Below are 16492 nucleotides of genomic sequence, written 5' to 3'. Positions count from 1 at the left end.
CTGTGGCTCAAGTGGTAGAGTGCTAGCCTTGAGCTGAAGAGCTGAGGGACAGCACCCAGGCCCAGAGTTCAGGCCCCACGACCGGACCCAAAAAAATAATAATAATAATAATAATAGTGTCAGATCATGTATAATGTAGTTACGTCTGTATGAGTGTGTAACTGTACATGGATGTATATGTATGAGAGCATGTTTGTATGTATGTATGTGCATATGATAGAGAACAGAAACAGCACAGCAAACACAGACAACAGGTTTATTAAAAAAACTAACAGTTATTAGAGGATTGCCAAATTTAAGAAGGTTTTCCAACTTTTTGAAAAAAATGTATTTGCTTTTGCATTTGAAAATTTCATATTAAATATGTAATGATCAGAACAAGGAAAAAATATTAGCAATGCTCGATAGGAAATGTACTTATCACCTTACTCATGTAACTGTAACCCCTCTGTATACTAGTTTCACAATAAAAAGCATATTTAAAAATATATTTCTTGAGGAGGACTGGTTCTAGAGAGTTTTGGAAAGAGATGTTTTACAAAGCCAGACTATACACAACAAAAGAAAAAAAAACTCAGCAGTAACAACTAATGACACCAGGCCAAACTTTTCTCCAGGTCATACTTTTCAACTATGAAGAAAAGTCAAAACCCAAATAATAAAGTAGTATTTTTATCAATTCTAAAATGCTCTAAAAATAATAAATAGATTTCCTGGTCAATATCTTAATTATATTTCTGTAATAGCACAGATATTGTAAATAATGCCTGTAGAGAGCTAATTATTTAGATTATGTTGAGATTTTTTTGTCTTTAGGAAAAGCTATGCTTCTCTAGACATTTTCTGAAAAGTATAAAAAAATAGAATATTGAGCAAGAAGAAATTGCCTCTGTCCAGCTACTGAAGGTATGAGCAAATGCATGCCATCTTTGAAGGCAAAAGGGAGATTCATGTGCAGGACCTAGCCTTAGACCACGAGTCAACTTCTGATTGTCAACAACCAGAATAGTCTTTTTATTAACACACTATAATGCTAAAGATATGATCTATACTCAGAAATGATAGTTCTAGAGCACTAGAGGATCTAGTTCTAGATCCTCCTCTTATGTCTAACCTCCAGTTTGAATCACCATATTACCAAAGACAGGATCTTTGGTACAGAGACAGGAATGAGACTAAGCCAAGTACATGGCAATACAGGAAAGGCATGAGCAGAAAGGAGTCACTATTGACCAAAGAGGAGACTAGTCTTCTCTCCAAATAAAAGGAGAGGCAAGTTTTATTGATGTGCTGAGTTGGTCTAATGGACAGTCACTATCTCTTCTTCAGAAAGGCTTTCCCTAACCATAGCATCTAGACAAAGGCACACAGACATACTCTTCTCAAGCTTCATTTTTCTTTTATCAATACCTGGAAATAGTATTTGTTATTACATGTTGCCCATCTGCCTTAATAGAAGGAGAGTTCTGTTAAGTCTAAAGGACTTCAGGTGTTTGGGCTGCTATGTAGCTGAAACAGCAAGAGGGTAGAAAGAAAAAAAACATATATTGTGATTTTTCACACGGAACAAACTCAGGGCCCAGAAATGTACTCTGTCCTCTGGTGATAGTTCCTAACTATCTCAATCACAGCCACCTATCCAAATAAGGCCTGTATACCAACAATAGTTAACATAAATTATGTATTTTCAACACAAAGATCTAGGTTCCCTCAAGGTCTCTTTCTAAGAAATACACAAAGCACAGCAAAACAGGGTCCTAATTGAATGGAGATCTAGAATAGAGCTAATCTGCAATGTTTACTGCCTTTTGTAATTGTTTATCTAGGTAAATTATTAATGTAACTGTCCCCTCAACATTTCCCTATGTTCATTCTTTTTCACTCAGCATCAGGCAGATCTCTAATTTCCTGTCAACATCTGAGGTACTTTTTATTGTGTCTGCCCTTGCCTGTCACTACAGTTTGGGATAACAGCAAACCCATCTCTGTATTGTTTGTTATACGCTCTGTCCACTGTGTGGGTGGCAGCATATGCACTCTAAATTCCTTGTTCTATTGGCTGGCCACTTAGGGTTCCTACTGTCTTCTCATCATTGCTCCCTCATCACTGCTCCTCCAGTAAGGAGGAACACCGGCTGTGTTGCCCCATCTTTCTTCACACCAGTGTATGCCATGGTTTCAATGATCACTCACTTTTCCAATATCATTGTTCTTTCTCTTTCCTCTTTTCTGCCATAAGTCATTGCTCCGTGTTGAGCCAAAGGATTTTAATAAAACCAAAGAAACTTTGTAAAGAAAGCTCATAATCATAAAACCAGTCTTTGGTAAGTTAACCAAACAAGTCTATTCTTCATGCAGGAACCACAGCGATTCTTACAGATATAAGGGTCAGTTCAGATCCTTCTGCTCCTCATACTCTCTGAGGCCCCTCCCCATCTTTTCTTACTTAGAGTAAGCTGTACCCCCCACCTAGATTTACCTATACTTCCTCTCCAAACCATGCTCCTTTTCCCTGCTCCCTCTCTTTTCTAACTCTATGGGCTTTGGTGAGATTCAGAGCTTATTTAAATAACTCCAAGCCTTTGCACTTACAGTTCCCTCTGCTTGGAATACTAGTTCCTAAAATAATCACAAAGCTGCTCCCTCATTTAACTTAGGTTTTAGTCTAAACTCCTCTTCTTCAGAAAGGCCTCCCCTAACACCAGCATCTTGACAAAGGCATATACATACTCTTGTCAAGTTTCATTCAATACATGGAAATAATATTTGTTATTTTATTGCCATCCATCTACCTTAATAGAAAGGAGTTCCACTAACCTGGAGCTTCATTTGCAAATAGCAGGTGCTCATAACTATTTGTAGAATGAGTTTTAACAAATGAAGATAGTCTAACATAGGTAAATTTAAAAAGTGGCCAATTCTATTTGTTCAAAGGGCAATACTTCATCTCCCTCAAATTAATAAATAAATCCTTAAATATCATCCACAGCCTTAAGTGAAATGTCATTTATGGATTCCTTAATGATCTAGGATAATTAGCACACACACACAAAGTCAATGAACTTCATTTTGTGGTATAAACAGACACATAGAGAATAAAACCAGTGCTATATTATGTAGGAATAAGCTAGACTGCCTTCCAGAATTACTTTCTCAGAACCATAGGAACCAAAGTGAGACATTATCTCTACAACAAGACAAGTGATCCAAACTAACTCATCTCCTTACCTGACTCCATCTCTCCAACCTCATGGTTAGCACATACGAGGCTATGATCCAGGTAAAGCCAATCAGAGAGATTCTCAGGCACTGACTTGGGCCTGAGGGGAGGGACCATAATATTCCTATTACTTACTAACTGCAGAGTTGTGTCAGACAGGCAAAGTCTATACTTGGGTGAGTTGGCCTAAGAATAAAACGAAGTCATAAAACCCATAAGTAGAAAGGAGTATTTTTTCTTTTTACCAAGCACAGAGGTAAGAAAACAGGAGATGAATGTGACTGAATTCCCTTAGACAATGCTTATAATTCTGTGGATGGCTATTGCTAATGTCAAATGTACCCTGAAATTGTTAAGTTAGCTGTGTTACTCAATCCCTTCTTTTGCTTAAATTAGTTTAAACTGGGTTTTTGTTACTTGCAACCAAGAGTCCTGACTTGTACAAATACTCAAAATAGAGTCCTGACTTGTACAAATACTCAAAATATACTGGTAATATATTTTATTTATTTATTATAAATAGTATTTATTTATTATAATATTAAAAATAATAAAAATAAAAATAAAAAGCCCAGTCTGGTTATGAGGTAAGTACTCAATTATTAGAATTTTCTGTTGAGTGATGAAAATGCTCTGGAGGTAAAGGTGGTGTAGTCCTACAGCAAGCAGTCAGTGCTCTAAGACCTACTGAAGTGTTCGCTTTGTAATAAGTGTTCATTTTAAAATTTTATGTTATATGAATTTTGCTTTGATAAAAATCCAAACAATATTTCAATGCATTTCTCAATAGAATATATTTGAATTTCATCAATTATAATTTCCTAGAAGATGGGCTGGGAAGGTGGCTCAGTGGTAGAGCACTTGCCATGCATGCATGAGGCCCTGGGTTTGATTCCTCAGCACCACATAAGCAAAAAGAAAAAAGCCGGAAGTGGCACTGTGGCTCAAGTGGTAGAGCGCTAGCCTTGAGCTGAAGAGCTGAGGGACAGTGCCCAGGCCCAGAGTTCTGGCCCCACAACCGGACCCAAAAAAAAAAAATTTCCTAGAAGAGGAAGAAATGATAAATACATCTTAAAGATCACTGATAAATATCAACAAATTATTTTCCAGAAAGATTATAACAAATTACAGTCCTTATCAAATGTATATCAGAAAGCTTTTAAAGTACACAGAAAGAAAATAAAGCAAGAAAAAAAAAGCAATAGTAGCTTTGCTAATATCATGGGACAAATATTATACATATTAAATTTCTATATCTTAAATTGTTAGTGAAAATAATATTTAAAACATGAGTCTTGCCATTTCTTCATTTATGGCTTTGTATATACATATATTTTGAATATTGCATAATATTTCTTGTTAATATGTAGGATTATTTTTTAATGTACTGAGGATGTAACTACTTCTCTTACAAGTTTCAAGAATTTTCTAGTTCATTATTTACTTTCTATTTCATTTAAAAGTGACATGTCAGGTGCAGGTGGTTCATGCCTATAATACTAGCTACTCAGGAGGCTAAGAAGATCACAGTTCAAAGTTACCTCAGGCAGAAAGAAAAGTCCATGAGATTCTCCAATAAACCAGCAAAAAACTGGAAGTGAAGCTGTGATCCAAGTGGTAGAGCACCAGCCTTGAGCAAAAAAGCTAAGGAACAGAATCGACATCCTAAGTTCAAGCCTCAGTAGTAGTGCACATGTGTGTGCATACACAGGCACATACACACACAAAGCCCAAGGACACTAACTTCAAATTAGAGTTACAAAATGCTATGGGAAGTCTGAGGAAAGATGACTTCAGGATAAGAGCATGTACAAGATGTCTATGTTCTATGTCTGTTCTATGTCCTAGAAGAATTTTACAGAGCTGGGTAGATAATACTTGTAGGAAAACAGAAGGTGTCTTAAGTTTAGGCTCTCTGAGAAGTAGATACTGAGAACTAAACATATAAGAGATTTTCCAGGGAGAAACATCTGAGAAAGTTAAAGGGGAAATGAGCTGGAGAATGCAATGAGAGGCTACAGATTACAAATACAGCTCTGACTTCTGTGAAAGAAAAAAAAAAAGGTTGAGTAGGAATAGTCTCAGACTTCAGCACAGTTCTGAGATAATTTTGGCAAAGCTGAAGTCCTCAACCCAGGTGCCCATCAGAGGAATCTGGATTTCACAGAAATATGCAGCATTAATTTTCCCACTGTGCTCAATAATAGGCTGGGAATAGTCCAAGGGAAGCTCAACTTTGGCTCAAAACTGGTGGATTCAGAATGCATCAGCCAGGCTGTCAATCACAGTATAACATTCTCAGAGCTACAGTCGACACAAGCAATGCCTTGAAAGCATGGTTAACAACCAACAACTATCTGCTAGCACTTAAAGTCAAACATAAGGCAGTATCCATGGAATCCTAAACTGCATCAAAAAGGAATTTTAAAAAATTAAACCACTATAATAGTGAAATCAAAGCATGTATATACTGTTAGAGATTACAAGTACTTTCAAAGTAGTGTTCTATATCTCCCATATCTGGTTCCAGCTTCTAAAACAATATAAAAGACACAAAGGTGTTATAAAACATCTCTTCTAAAACTCAAAGCTAAAACTCTGAACTGAGAATTCCAAATTATCTCAGACACAAGCTCTACTAAGAATCTAAGATAAGTCTTTTAAAAGATATAATTTCTTGAAGTTCCTCTTTTAATTCCATCAAATTCTCAGTTGTTTGGTTTTGCTATTAGATTTGCATCCTCTTGCCTAAAAAATAAAAAACTAATTGAACTGACAAAACCAGGAGGCTGGAACTTGCACTGTAGACCACCTAAAATACATTCACAAACAGATATTTAATAAATGCTTTTAAGATTAATAAGAACTCATTTCTTAAGGTAGCACTTTTAACTAACTTGAGAATATGATATTTTACCCCACAAGTATAATGTCACATGAACATAAGCTATTAATACTATAGTTATATCTTGGTGGAGTTAAATCATATGTAAGGCAAAGTTCAGAAAATCAAAATGACCCTTAAACACCAGATTCACAGCCAGCAAGCAGGAATATCTCAGAGGGCATAAAGGAGTCCCACCTCATACCCACCAAGGGGGACATGGACAATGAGTGGTAGGGCAGGAGATGTGACATCTGCTGTATTTAAACTATCCTCATTCTATAAAGAATTTTCCCCCTCTAAATGTATTTATGAAATCACTCTCAAAAAGAACAGGAAAAAAAGCCCTTACAAATAATAGTATTTCCTTTCTTAAGGGGGACATATGGCACAAAAGAAAGAGCAAGACATACCAAGATCCTATCACCATGAGAGTGAAAATTCTGGCTCGATACATGAGTTCACCTCTTACCTTTATACCTTCACAGAGAACAAAATCATGACATGGGAGCTCTCTTCACATGTCTGTCATCCATCACCCCTATTCTTGCTTTCTTCAAGTGATTCAGAGGAAGAGGTGTCCCTCTCATCAAGCTTACCACCCTGCCCTCCACTTTAAACCTACTGCAGATCATACCTTTCCTCCATTATTACACCCCATTATGTGTTTTCAATGTTGTTCTTTTTCATTTGTTCCTATTTACAATTCAAATCTTTAGTTCTTAAAAATATAAAAATTATATCTACACACACACACACACACGAACTAGAATCTATCTTTTCCTAGCACATTAATTTGATACTCTCTCAGTTGCAAGACTTAATCTAGCTAAGGAAAAAGCAAGTTACCAGTTCCTGTAACATCCAGTAACTGGCACAGGAGAGCTAAACCCCTCCATTCACTCAGGATCTGTGCTTCTCCCTCACGTCCCATCTCTCTACTCTCTATTTCTCTTCTGCATCCTTTGAATGTGGGATTCAATTTGATGTAGGTGTCTCCAAATAATCACCAGCATACACCTTCAAGAGCTTACAATCCACTAAGATGGAAACTCCCTCTCTACCAGCTTCTAAGACTGGGACTCCCAGACCCTACACCAAAGGAGGACAACTGCTCTGACTCTTTCTCTATATAAAATTGTTCACCAGATTTCCATTGTCTACTTGTATCGCAGGGTAAAAGCCACTGTACACTTAAATCCAGGGTGCCTCACACAATTACCTTGGCACAAGCTCTTCTCCCTGATGTACTCTCATCCCCAACTTGACAACTTGGCAAAGTCCCTTTTCCATTGTTCAAATCCAACCTCAGACCTGACCTTCTGAAATCTTCTGGAGGGTGGCTACTGCTCCTCCTTTGCACCTATGACCACCTCTACAGTTACACCCATTCCACCATGCAGCTTAAGCCCTCTGGCAAGGCCCATTGTTTACATACCTATTTCTCTTTCTAAGTCCTAAATATTGGGCTTATGCTTTAGTAATTTGAATACATACACCCACACTTACACACAATGTACAAAAAATGGTGACTGAATTATTTTTAATCCAAGGACAAAATAGTTGGTTACTACATTTTCATAATAATGATCCTTTACGTACTTGGACTTTAACTCAAAGCCTAGGAGTTGCCCTTCAGCTTTTTCTCATGGTTGACACTCTACTACTTGAGCCACAGCTCTATTTCCAGCTTTCTACTGGTTAATTAGATGTAAGTGCTTTGTTTGCCTGGGCTGGCCTTGAACCACAACTCTCAGATCTCATCTTCCTGGTTGTATGTGTAAACCATTAGCATCCAGCCATATTAATTATTCTTAATTTTCAGAACAGCAATTCTATTATTCTTTTTAGAATAATTTCAAAGTTTAAGTGGAATCAGTTGCTACTTTGAAAGTCAACTTAAAGAAAATGTCAACTTCTGTTATATCGGGTGCCAGTGGCTCATGCCTGTAATCCTAGCTCAGGATACTGAGATCTGAGGATTATGGTTCAAAGCCAGCCCAGGCAGGAAAGTTCATGAGACTCTTTTCTTCCTCCTTCCTTCCTTTCTTTCTTTTCTTTCTTTCTTTTTCTTTCTTTCTGTTGGTCGTGGGGCTTGAACTCTGGGCCTGGGTACTGTCCTTCAGCTCTTCAACTCAAGGCTATCGCTCTACCACTTGAGCCACAGCACCACTTCCAGTTTTCTGAGAGGTTTGAGATAAGGGTCTCATGGACTTTCCTGCTTGGGCTGGCTTTGAACCCGAGACCCTCAGATCTCAACCTCCTGAGTAGCTAGGATTACAGCCCTCTACCACTTGAGCCACCAGCTCCTGGAAGTAAGACTCTTATCTCCAATAAACCACTAGAAAACCAGAAGCGGCACTGTGGCTCAAGTGATAGAGGGCTCTCCTTGAGCTGAAGACCTGAGGGACAGCACCCAGGCCCAGAGTTCAAGCCCCACGACTGACAAAGAAAAAAATGTCAACTTTCCTATAGTTTTGTCTGATACTCAGTTTAGAGACCAACAATTAGTACCACAAACAGTATTTATGCTTGTCCACAAATAAAGTGCTTACAAACAAAATTAAACATTCTGGACCTACCAATTCTGGACCTTCCTTCTCATAACAAAAGGTAAAAACGTGTTGTTGTTTTTTTCCAGTTATTGCAAACAAAATTTCTGAGCTCAGGCATATATCATAGATTCACCTTTTTCACATCTAGACAAACGTAAGCCCCCAGAAGCAGGAACTGTGTATTTGTATGAGACATGTATCAGAAGTTCATTTTACATCTAGGAATTTACAAACTACCAGTTACTGGTGAAAAATCTAACAATGGGAGCATTTTAACAAACTGTCTTCGGTCCAAACAATGTCAACTAACTGTGATCATACTAGGACTGCATGAAGAACCTGAAATAATATCTACCAGCTTTGTTTTGGAAATAGAATGCCTATGAGGCATTAATGCCTATGCAAATATCTTACCACCTACCTGCTAGACCTGCCATGGGCATAGAGAGGTCAATGAATACTAAAACACAAAAGCAGTCTTTTTATCTCCTTACAGGCTCACATCAAATATCATCTTCCCAAGTAGTCTTCCTTGGAAGATAATAGACAAACCAGGAAAAAAGCTACAAACATCACAGCAACATTTTGGGGAGACATGTAAAAACAATGGTCTTTATTTATATGTTAACACTCATTCTGATGGGTAAATATATGTTTTGTTGAGTAAATATTCCTTTGAATCAGATAACTAACAGAAGCACAGCACTGGCTTCATAAACATATGGATGCCAGCTCTGCCACTTACAGGCTAGGAGCTAGAAGACAAAGTTATTGAATCTCAGTTTCCTCTATAGGTTGAAAGCAGGAACACTACCTTCATCTGGGTAATGGGAAGAGTCAAATGAGATCATGATAATAAACAACCATATCATAGCCTTCTATCCTCTCATTACACTCCACGATCTTCTTCCCAGACACTGTATTCGGATCTTACCTCTTCTCAACATGTAGAACACCAAACTTACCACCCCAATCACTAGCCATAATTCCTTCCCAATTTCTCTAGCTCTAATATACTCTCATTAACTCTCATTATCCAAAATACCTGCCACGAGATATCAAATTATATAAAGGTCTTTTTTTGCTAGGCAGGGTACAATGAAAATGGTAGTCTCAACCCTTGGTGATGCCAGGGCCAATGGAGCAACAGACGAAAGCAATGTGGATCAAACCATAAACATGCTTTAAGCCCAGCGATATAACTGGCACACCTATTCTAAGGAAAAAACACAATACATAGAAAAGGCTGTTTTCCAAGATGATTATAGAGGTATGACTTATATCAGAGGAAGAAAAAAAGAAAAACAAGAAGGAAGGGGAAATAAAAGAGGGGGGAATGGGAGGAAAGCAGAGGGGAGGCATTATGACACATCTGTGATTCTTCCTGATAAGCTCAGAAGGTGGAGACCGGAGGATCAAAAGCTCAAGGTCAGCCTATGCTACACAGCAAAACTGTATTAGAAAGGGAAACAAAGGAGAAGAAAACGAAAAGGCAAATTATTTTGGCAAATGTTTGTAGTTAAAAACGAGATGAACAGGTCAGATATGGTAGCACACCTGTAGCTTCCTAGCTGCTTCAGAATTAACAACTGGGAGTATTTCAATTCAATCATCCTGAGCAAAAAGTTCACAAGAACCCATCTCACCAATAAAAACACTGGAGGTGATGCCACACACCTGTCATCCCAACTACACAGGAAGCCAGTGCCAACCCAGGCAAAAATATGAGAGCCTATCTGAAAAATAAAGCAAAAAAGGATGGGGTGGGGAGAGGCTCACTTGGCAAAGCACCAGTCTAGCAAGCACTGAGTTCTAACCTTAGTAATGCCAAAAGAGAAAGAGAGAGCAAAGTGTAAAAAAATACTACTAATGAACTAAGTTTAAAGGAGAACATTACTTGAAATTATAAGTGAACTATTTAAAGCAATAGAAGCGCCAGAGGAAATAACTTTAAATGTTATATTTTTGCTCTGTCAATAGAGCATTTGTAAGAAACTGTTTTCTCTCTGGTTCTAAATCTGAAGTCTAAATCTTTTATTTGACTAGACTGTCACAGCCTCTAATCTCAAATCTCTTCTTCACACTTACCATTCCTGGGTCTATTTCTGCAGCCCTGGCTTTCATTACCACACCTACAGAAACTCACTAGATCTATTGCTCAGATCTCTAGAACCCACTCCTTCTCTTCATTCACTGACAGCATCTTATTTCAGGCAATCCATCATCTGTACGCTCTATTACTTCCATAATCCCCTCAATGAACTCCCTGCCTTCAGTTCTACCCCTCCCAAACTGTCCATCCTGGCCCTGTTGGAAAAGATGATTCTTGGGTCTTATCCACCAGCCTACTAAAAAGTTTCACACCTTCAGGATAGATGCTAACTACCAACTGAGGCAAACAAACCTATGTACAATCTGGACCCCATTCTCCTCCCCACCACCCTCCTGTACCCCTAACATTTGCACACTTTTGACATTAGCCTTTGAACATTGTTGGTGTCTTCGGAGTAATGCTCCTCTGTGCCCAACGCTACCCCCTCATCATTCCCACACAGAATAAAAGGGAGCATCATGCTGGTGTCCTTACTCTCACATCACTATATTTTACCTCTTCTTCCATCTTCCTTGGATTGGTTGGAACACCTCCTTCTATTTCCCCAAATACTGATCCCACTCTGTCCAATGTGTGGTCACTAGCCACATTTGGCTACTGAATACTTGAGATGTGACTAGTAAGTATGGATATATACTATAAGCATAGAGAATATAAATATACATTGTAGGGCTGGGAATGTGGCTTAGTGGTAAGAGTGCTTGCCTAGCATGCTTGAAGGCCTGGGTTTGATTCCTCAATACCACATAAACAGAAAAGGCCAGAAAAGGTGCTGTGACTCTCAAGTGGTAAAATGCTAACCTTGAGCAAAAGAGCCAAAGCTCAGGGACAGTGCCCAGGCCCTCAGTTCAAGCCCCAGGACTGGGAAAAATAAAATAAATTAAAAATAAATATACATGTAATATAAAGAAATATACAGTCTATATATACACTGATTTCAGATACATTATGGAAATTTAAAATATTAATATTGAATATTATCTATTAATACAATATATATACTTGATGCATGAAGTTAAATAAAATATATTAAAATTCCACCTGTTTCTTTTTATTAATTGTGGTTACTAAAAAAAATTACACATGTGGCTCACATTACTTTTTATTTTGGTTTTTTGAGACAAGAGTTCACTATATAGTCCAGACCACCCTGGAAATTTACATCTTCCTGTCTCAGTCTCCTGAGTGCTAGGTTTACAGGCATTTACCATCATGCTCTGCTCACATTACATTTCTATTGGAGTCTAGTCTAAACATTCTTCAGGCCCTAGCATGAATTAAAGCACCTTTAAGATGCTGTTTCTATGTCATTTTTTTTGTCTTCTGAATTCCTACAAAATCTAACACATAATCAACTGTGCATTTATATTAAGTATCATGCTTATCATTGTTTTACATTGACCCTTCCTATCATATTAATATTATTTTGAGATTCATATTAGGTACCCAACTTTCAATTGGACATGGAATCTTGGATGGAGCAATATAATGATACATAGAAATGTTTTTTGTTTATTTTGCTTTGTTTACTCATCTACTTTCCCCAAACTCAGTTCTTCATTCTTCCTCTAATTCAGTTAATAAACATTATCAAATGTAGTTCATAGTTTATACCTTGTAAGGCCTGCATTGCTTCTCTTTTTTCTTCTTGAAAATAAAGTTTAAAATATCAGGCCAAGCTGGGCACTGGTGTCACTAATCCTAGCTACTCAGGAGGCTGAGGTTTGAGGATCATGCTTCTAAGCCAGCCCAGGCAGGAAAGCTTAAGAGTAACCAATTAACCACCAGAAAACCAGAAGTGGCAATGCAGATCAATGTGGTAGAGGGCTAGCCTGGAACAGGAGGGGAAGAAAACCCTCAGGAACAGCACCCAGGCCCTGAGTTCAAGCCCTGTGACTGACCAAAAAGAAAGAACGAGAGAAAGAAAGAAAGAGAGAGAGAAAGAAAGAGAGAGAGAAAGAAAGAGAGAGAGAAAGAAAGAGAGAAAGAAAGAGAGAGAGAGAAAGAAAGAAAGAAAGAAAGAAAGAAAGAAAGAAAGAAAGAAAGAATACAATATTTATTCAGGTCAAAGCATGTCTGGAGCCATTATCATAATACTAAGACATTATTCTATACACACTCTACAACTGTTTCTCAGAAAATTGTATGGAATACAACCTACTTTTAATAAAGAAAAAATAAATCCATTGCTATTATCAAAAATAGGAAAGGTGGGGAAAATACTTGTTGTATTCTATTAATGGTGGAAGAAAGGCAATGCAAGAGGGAGCTGATAAATGACTCCTCCAAGCTGAAGTCACTTACACATCATACTCAACCCACACCATATTCAATTAAGAGGGTAAAGGAACTGGGGTTCCAAGGCAGAGTAAGTAACTAGCCCAAGTTCATAAAGCTGCAAATGGCAGAGACAGGCTACAAACTCAGGTAAGTTGTAATACCCTTACATGTGGAAAAAAATAATCTCTTTATTATCACTTGAAGATAAAATACGTAAAAATCAAGTGTTACATAAAATATATACATTAAAATACAATAGTGATTACTACTAATTTCCCTCAGTTTCCTTGATTTTGGTTTAATTCCTGTCTCACTTCAAAAGCCCTTTGTTTTCTCAGCAAACTTTATTCTTAAATAGGCAGTGCCCAAAGGTTTACATTAAACTTTATGAATAAAAGTCCTCAGACAAATTGTACAAAAAGTCTAGTCCCTACAGATAAAGATCATAGAAGTAAATAAAGAAATCTTGGCCATTACAACTGCATCAACAACAACAAAATACACCTAAGGAAATCCAAACAACTTCTTCACCTTACAAATCTGAGGTCATAATATGCTCAATGAAATAAGAAGTGTGCTTTATATATATGCACCTTAGAGGAACTATAATTATATGACCCTGAAAATTATCTACTTTCTCACAATGGTAGCCATGGACTGAGTATCTCCATGAAACCAGCTGATCTAGATTTAATTGATTCTGTCTTTATAAAATGTAGCCAACTTATATTTGTAGACTTGGACAGAACAAAGGTTTAAATTCTCTAGCAAAAAGTCCCAAAGTATCAAATGTTTTAAAAATACTGCTCAACTTTCCTTTATCAAAAATGTCCCTATAGAAGGTGTTAATCAGTCACTACCAAGAACCCAGTCACAAAGCAACCTGTGTGCAAGTGTTATTTACTACAGGAAGAGGAAAGTTCAACTCAACCACAAACACCACATTTTGTTTTCAAAAGTCTTGAAACTAATCCCTGTAACAGTAACTGATTTACATTTCATTCCAAACTGAACAAGAAAGTTTTATCTCCAGGAATCTGAGATGGGTAATTTCACTTGGGTGCTGTGTTCTTAGTGTTTGTTTGTTTGTGTTTAGATTTGGAGATTTTTTTTTTGGTTGATTGGTTTGATGTTGCCTGTTTTTTTTTCCTTAATTTGGTTTGTTCGGTGTTTTTCCCCCTTAAATAAGAGTGGCTCACAGATTACAATTATTAATAATTAGCAACTTTTAATCCCATGAATAAGATATTTTAAACTCTCATATATAAAATCAATATACTATATTTTCTCAAGGGATAGCCACATTAAAATTAAGTGATTTAGCAAGGTGCTGGTGGCTCATACTGTAATCCTAACTACTCAGGAGGCTGAGATCTAAGGATCTCGGTTCAAAGCTAGCGCAGGCAGGAAAGTCCATAAGACTTTTATCTCCAATTAACCAAGGATCATGGAATGGAGAAACAGCCTTCAGAAGAAAAAACTAAGGGACAGCACCAGTAAGTATATCCCCACTCCCCCCCCCCCCGCAAAAAAAGAAAAGAAACATAGGGGACTTTTTCTTGGCCTCAAAATGCATATAGATAAGTCTGTCCATAGACAGATTATCAATTCAAACAAAAGTTAAGAGGGGGAAAGATAAGGTGATAAAAAAGGGATAAGAGAGAGGAGAGGAGATGGAAGGGGAGAGGAAAGGAGAGGAGGAGCGGGGAAGGAAAAAAGGAGGGCAAGTTAGGGGAAGAGAAGGGAAGATCACTAGCAACAGACAACTAGAGGCCTGTGGGTACTTCAGACCAAAGAGGAGTGGGTGAGCTTCACCACAGGACAATTCCAGACCCACCTGTGTTCAAGCAGAACCTTCACCCAGAAGGTCATAAAAACAAAAGACAACATGGAACCATGGTTGTCATCCTGCAAACAGCTTCTCTGACCCCCAAGAAAAACCCCCTCCCTCCAAACAGGCAGAGGAGCTCCCTTCACACCAAGATTTTATATATACATATATATGTATATATATGTGATAAATATATAATAAATATATAATATATAATAAATACATATATTTTTAATTAAAGAAAGAAAAGCCAAAGCCAAATAATACTTATATTTTCAAAGGGGGCATAGGAAGACTGCTTGACAGCTAAATTTGGAGAATCAGTCTATTTAGGGGGTTTGTATTCAAAAGTCAAAATTTTAAATAGGAGAGAATGAGAGAGATGAGAGTTCAATTTCAGCTCAAGTTGACAGCACTTAGGGCTCTCAGGTCTACCTAAGGTATCAGCCTCAAATATTAAAACGTTAAAACGTGGGGCTGTGACAGTTCACGGTGTGTGTGTGTGCGGGGGGGGGGGGTGCATGCATGCGTGGTAGTGTGTGTGTGTGTGTGTGTGTGTGTGTGTGTGGTGTGTGCGCGCGCACGCTCGAGGGTGCCTGCCACTTGGGGCTCGGTGTATTTGCCGGGGAGGACAGGGGCTAGTCAGGGTCACCGCTGTGCCTAGCCTCGAGGTTACCAGGCGGACACACACCCAGAGTTAAGTTTCCACTCGGGCACCGCGGCACAGTGCCGGAGGCCAGGCTGCAGCTTTCCCGGAACAATGCCCCGGGGGTCCCCACAGCCGGGACGGAGAGGAGGTCGGAGCCCACCCCATGCCCCGCCCCGGCACCCCCACCCGGTCACCGCGCCCCACCCGCTCCGGGGTCTCGGGGCCGGTCACTGACGAGCGCCCCCCCCGCCGCGCCCCCGGCAGGTGTCCCCGATTCCGGGGCGCGCGCCTCACCCAGCAGCGCCCGCAGGTGCTTCAGGCGGGTCAGCACGTCTTTCTTAGGGTCCAGCACCTTCTGGGTGGACTTTTTCACGTCCCCGTGGCTCCTTCGGGAGAACATCCCGCCGCGAGAAGCCCGAGCCCCGCCGGCGGGGCAGGAGGCGCTGACGGCAGCACGAGAGTCACCACATAAGGTCTGGACCCGCGCGAGTCGTGCTGGCCGCTCGCCGCCCCCCTCCCGGCAGCCGCCACCGCCGCCGCCGCCGCCGCCTCAGCAGTGACTCCAGGAAGGAGGGGCGGGCCAAGCCCGGCAAAGGGGCGGAGCCAGGAAGACGGCGTCGACGCGGAACCGACGGCCCCGCCCCGCGGGAGATAAAGGCCGGCCCCCACCTCCCTCCTCGCTCCCCACCGGGAACGGTGCGCGCGCACAGGGTCAGACCCACCTCACCTGACACCAGCCGGTCTGTTCGTCCCTAGCGGGGACGCGCGTAGAGTCGGCGCCGCGAATCACAAAGAAGCTTGACTCAGATGTATTCTGGACTACAAGTCCCGGGATGCACTATGAAAGAGGCCCTCCAATCAAGTTCGCGAGTCTTTGTCACGCAAAGAGTCGGTAGGGGGAGCTATGAGCACGTGGTCCCGCCCCGCCGTAAGCTGCAAACGCTCCTGGGAAATGAAGTC

General features: G+C 39.6%; 1 protein-coding gene across 1 annotated transcript in view; it reads right to left on the bottom strand.

The window, feature by feature from the left end:
- Window positions 1-16053, bottom strand: part of Ralgapa2 (Ral GTPase activating protein, alpha subunit 2 (catalytic)) — a 304448-nt gene extending 288395 nt beyond the window's left edge. The window contains exon 1 of the mRNA XM_013027112.1: window positions 15827-16053. Within this exon, the coding sequence (XP_012882566.1) occupies window positions 15827-15932 (106 nt within the window). The 5' untranslated portion in view covers window positions 15933-16053. The remainder of the gene's footprint in view (window positions 1-15826) is intronic.
- Between the last annotated feature and the right edge of the window lie 439 nt (window positions 16054-16492).

The sequence above is a fragment of the Dipodomys ordii genome, unplaced genomic scaffold (genome assembly GCF_000151885.1).
Source record: "Dipodomys ordii isolate 6190 unplaced genomic scaffold, Dord_2.0 Scaffold99, whole genome shotgun sequence".
Taxonomy (NCBI): Eukaryota; Metazoa; Chordata; class Mammalia; order Rodentia; family Heteromyidae; genus Dipodomys; species Dipodomys ordii.
The sequence above is the reverse complement of the archived record's forward strand: the minus strand, read 5'-3'. Positions and strand labels throughout refer to the sequence as shown.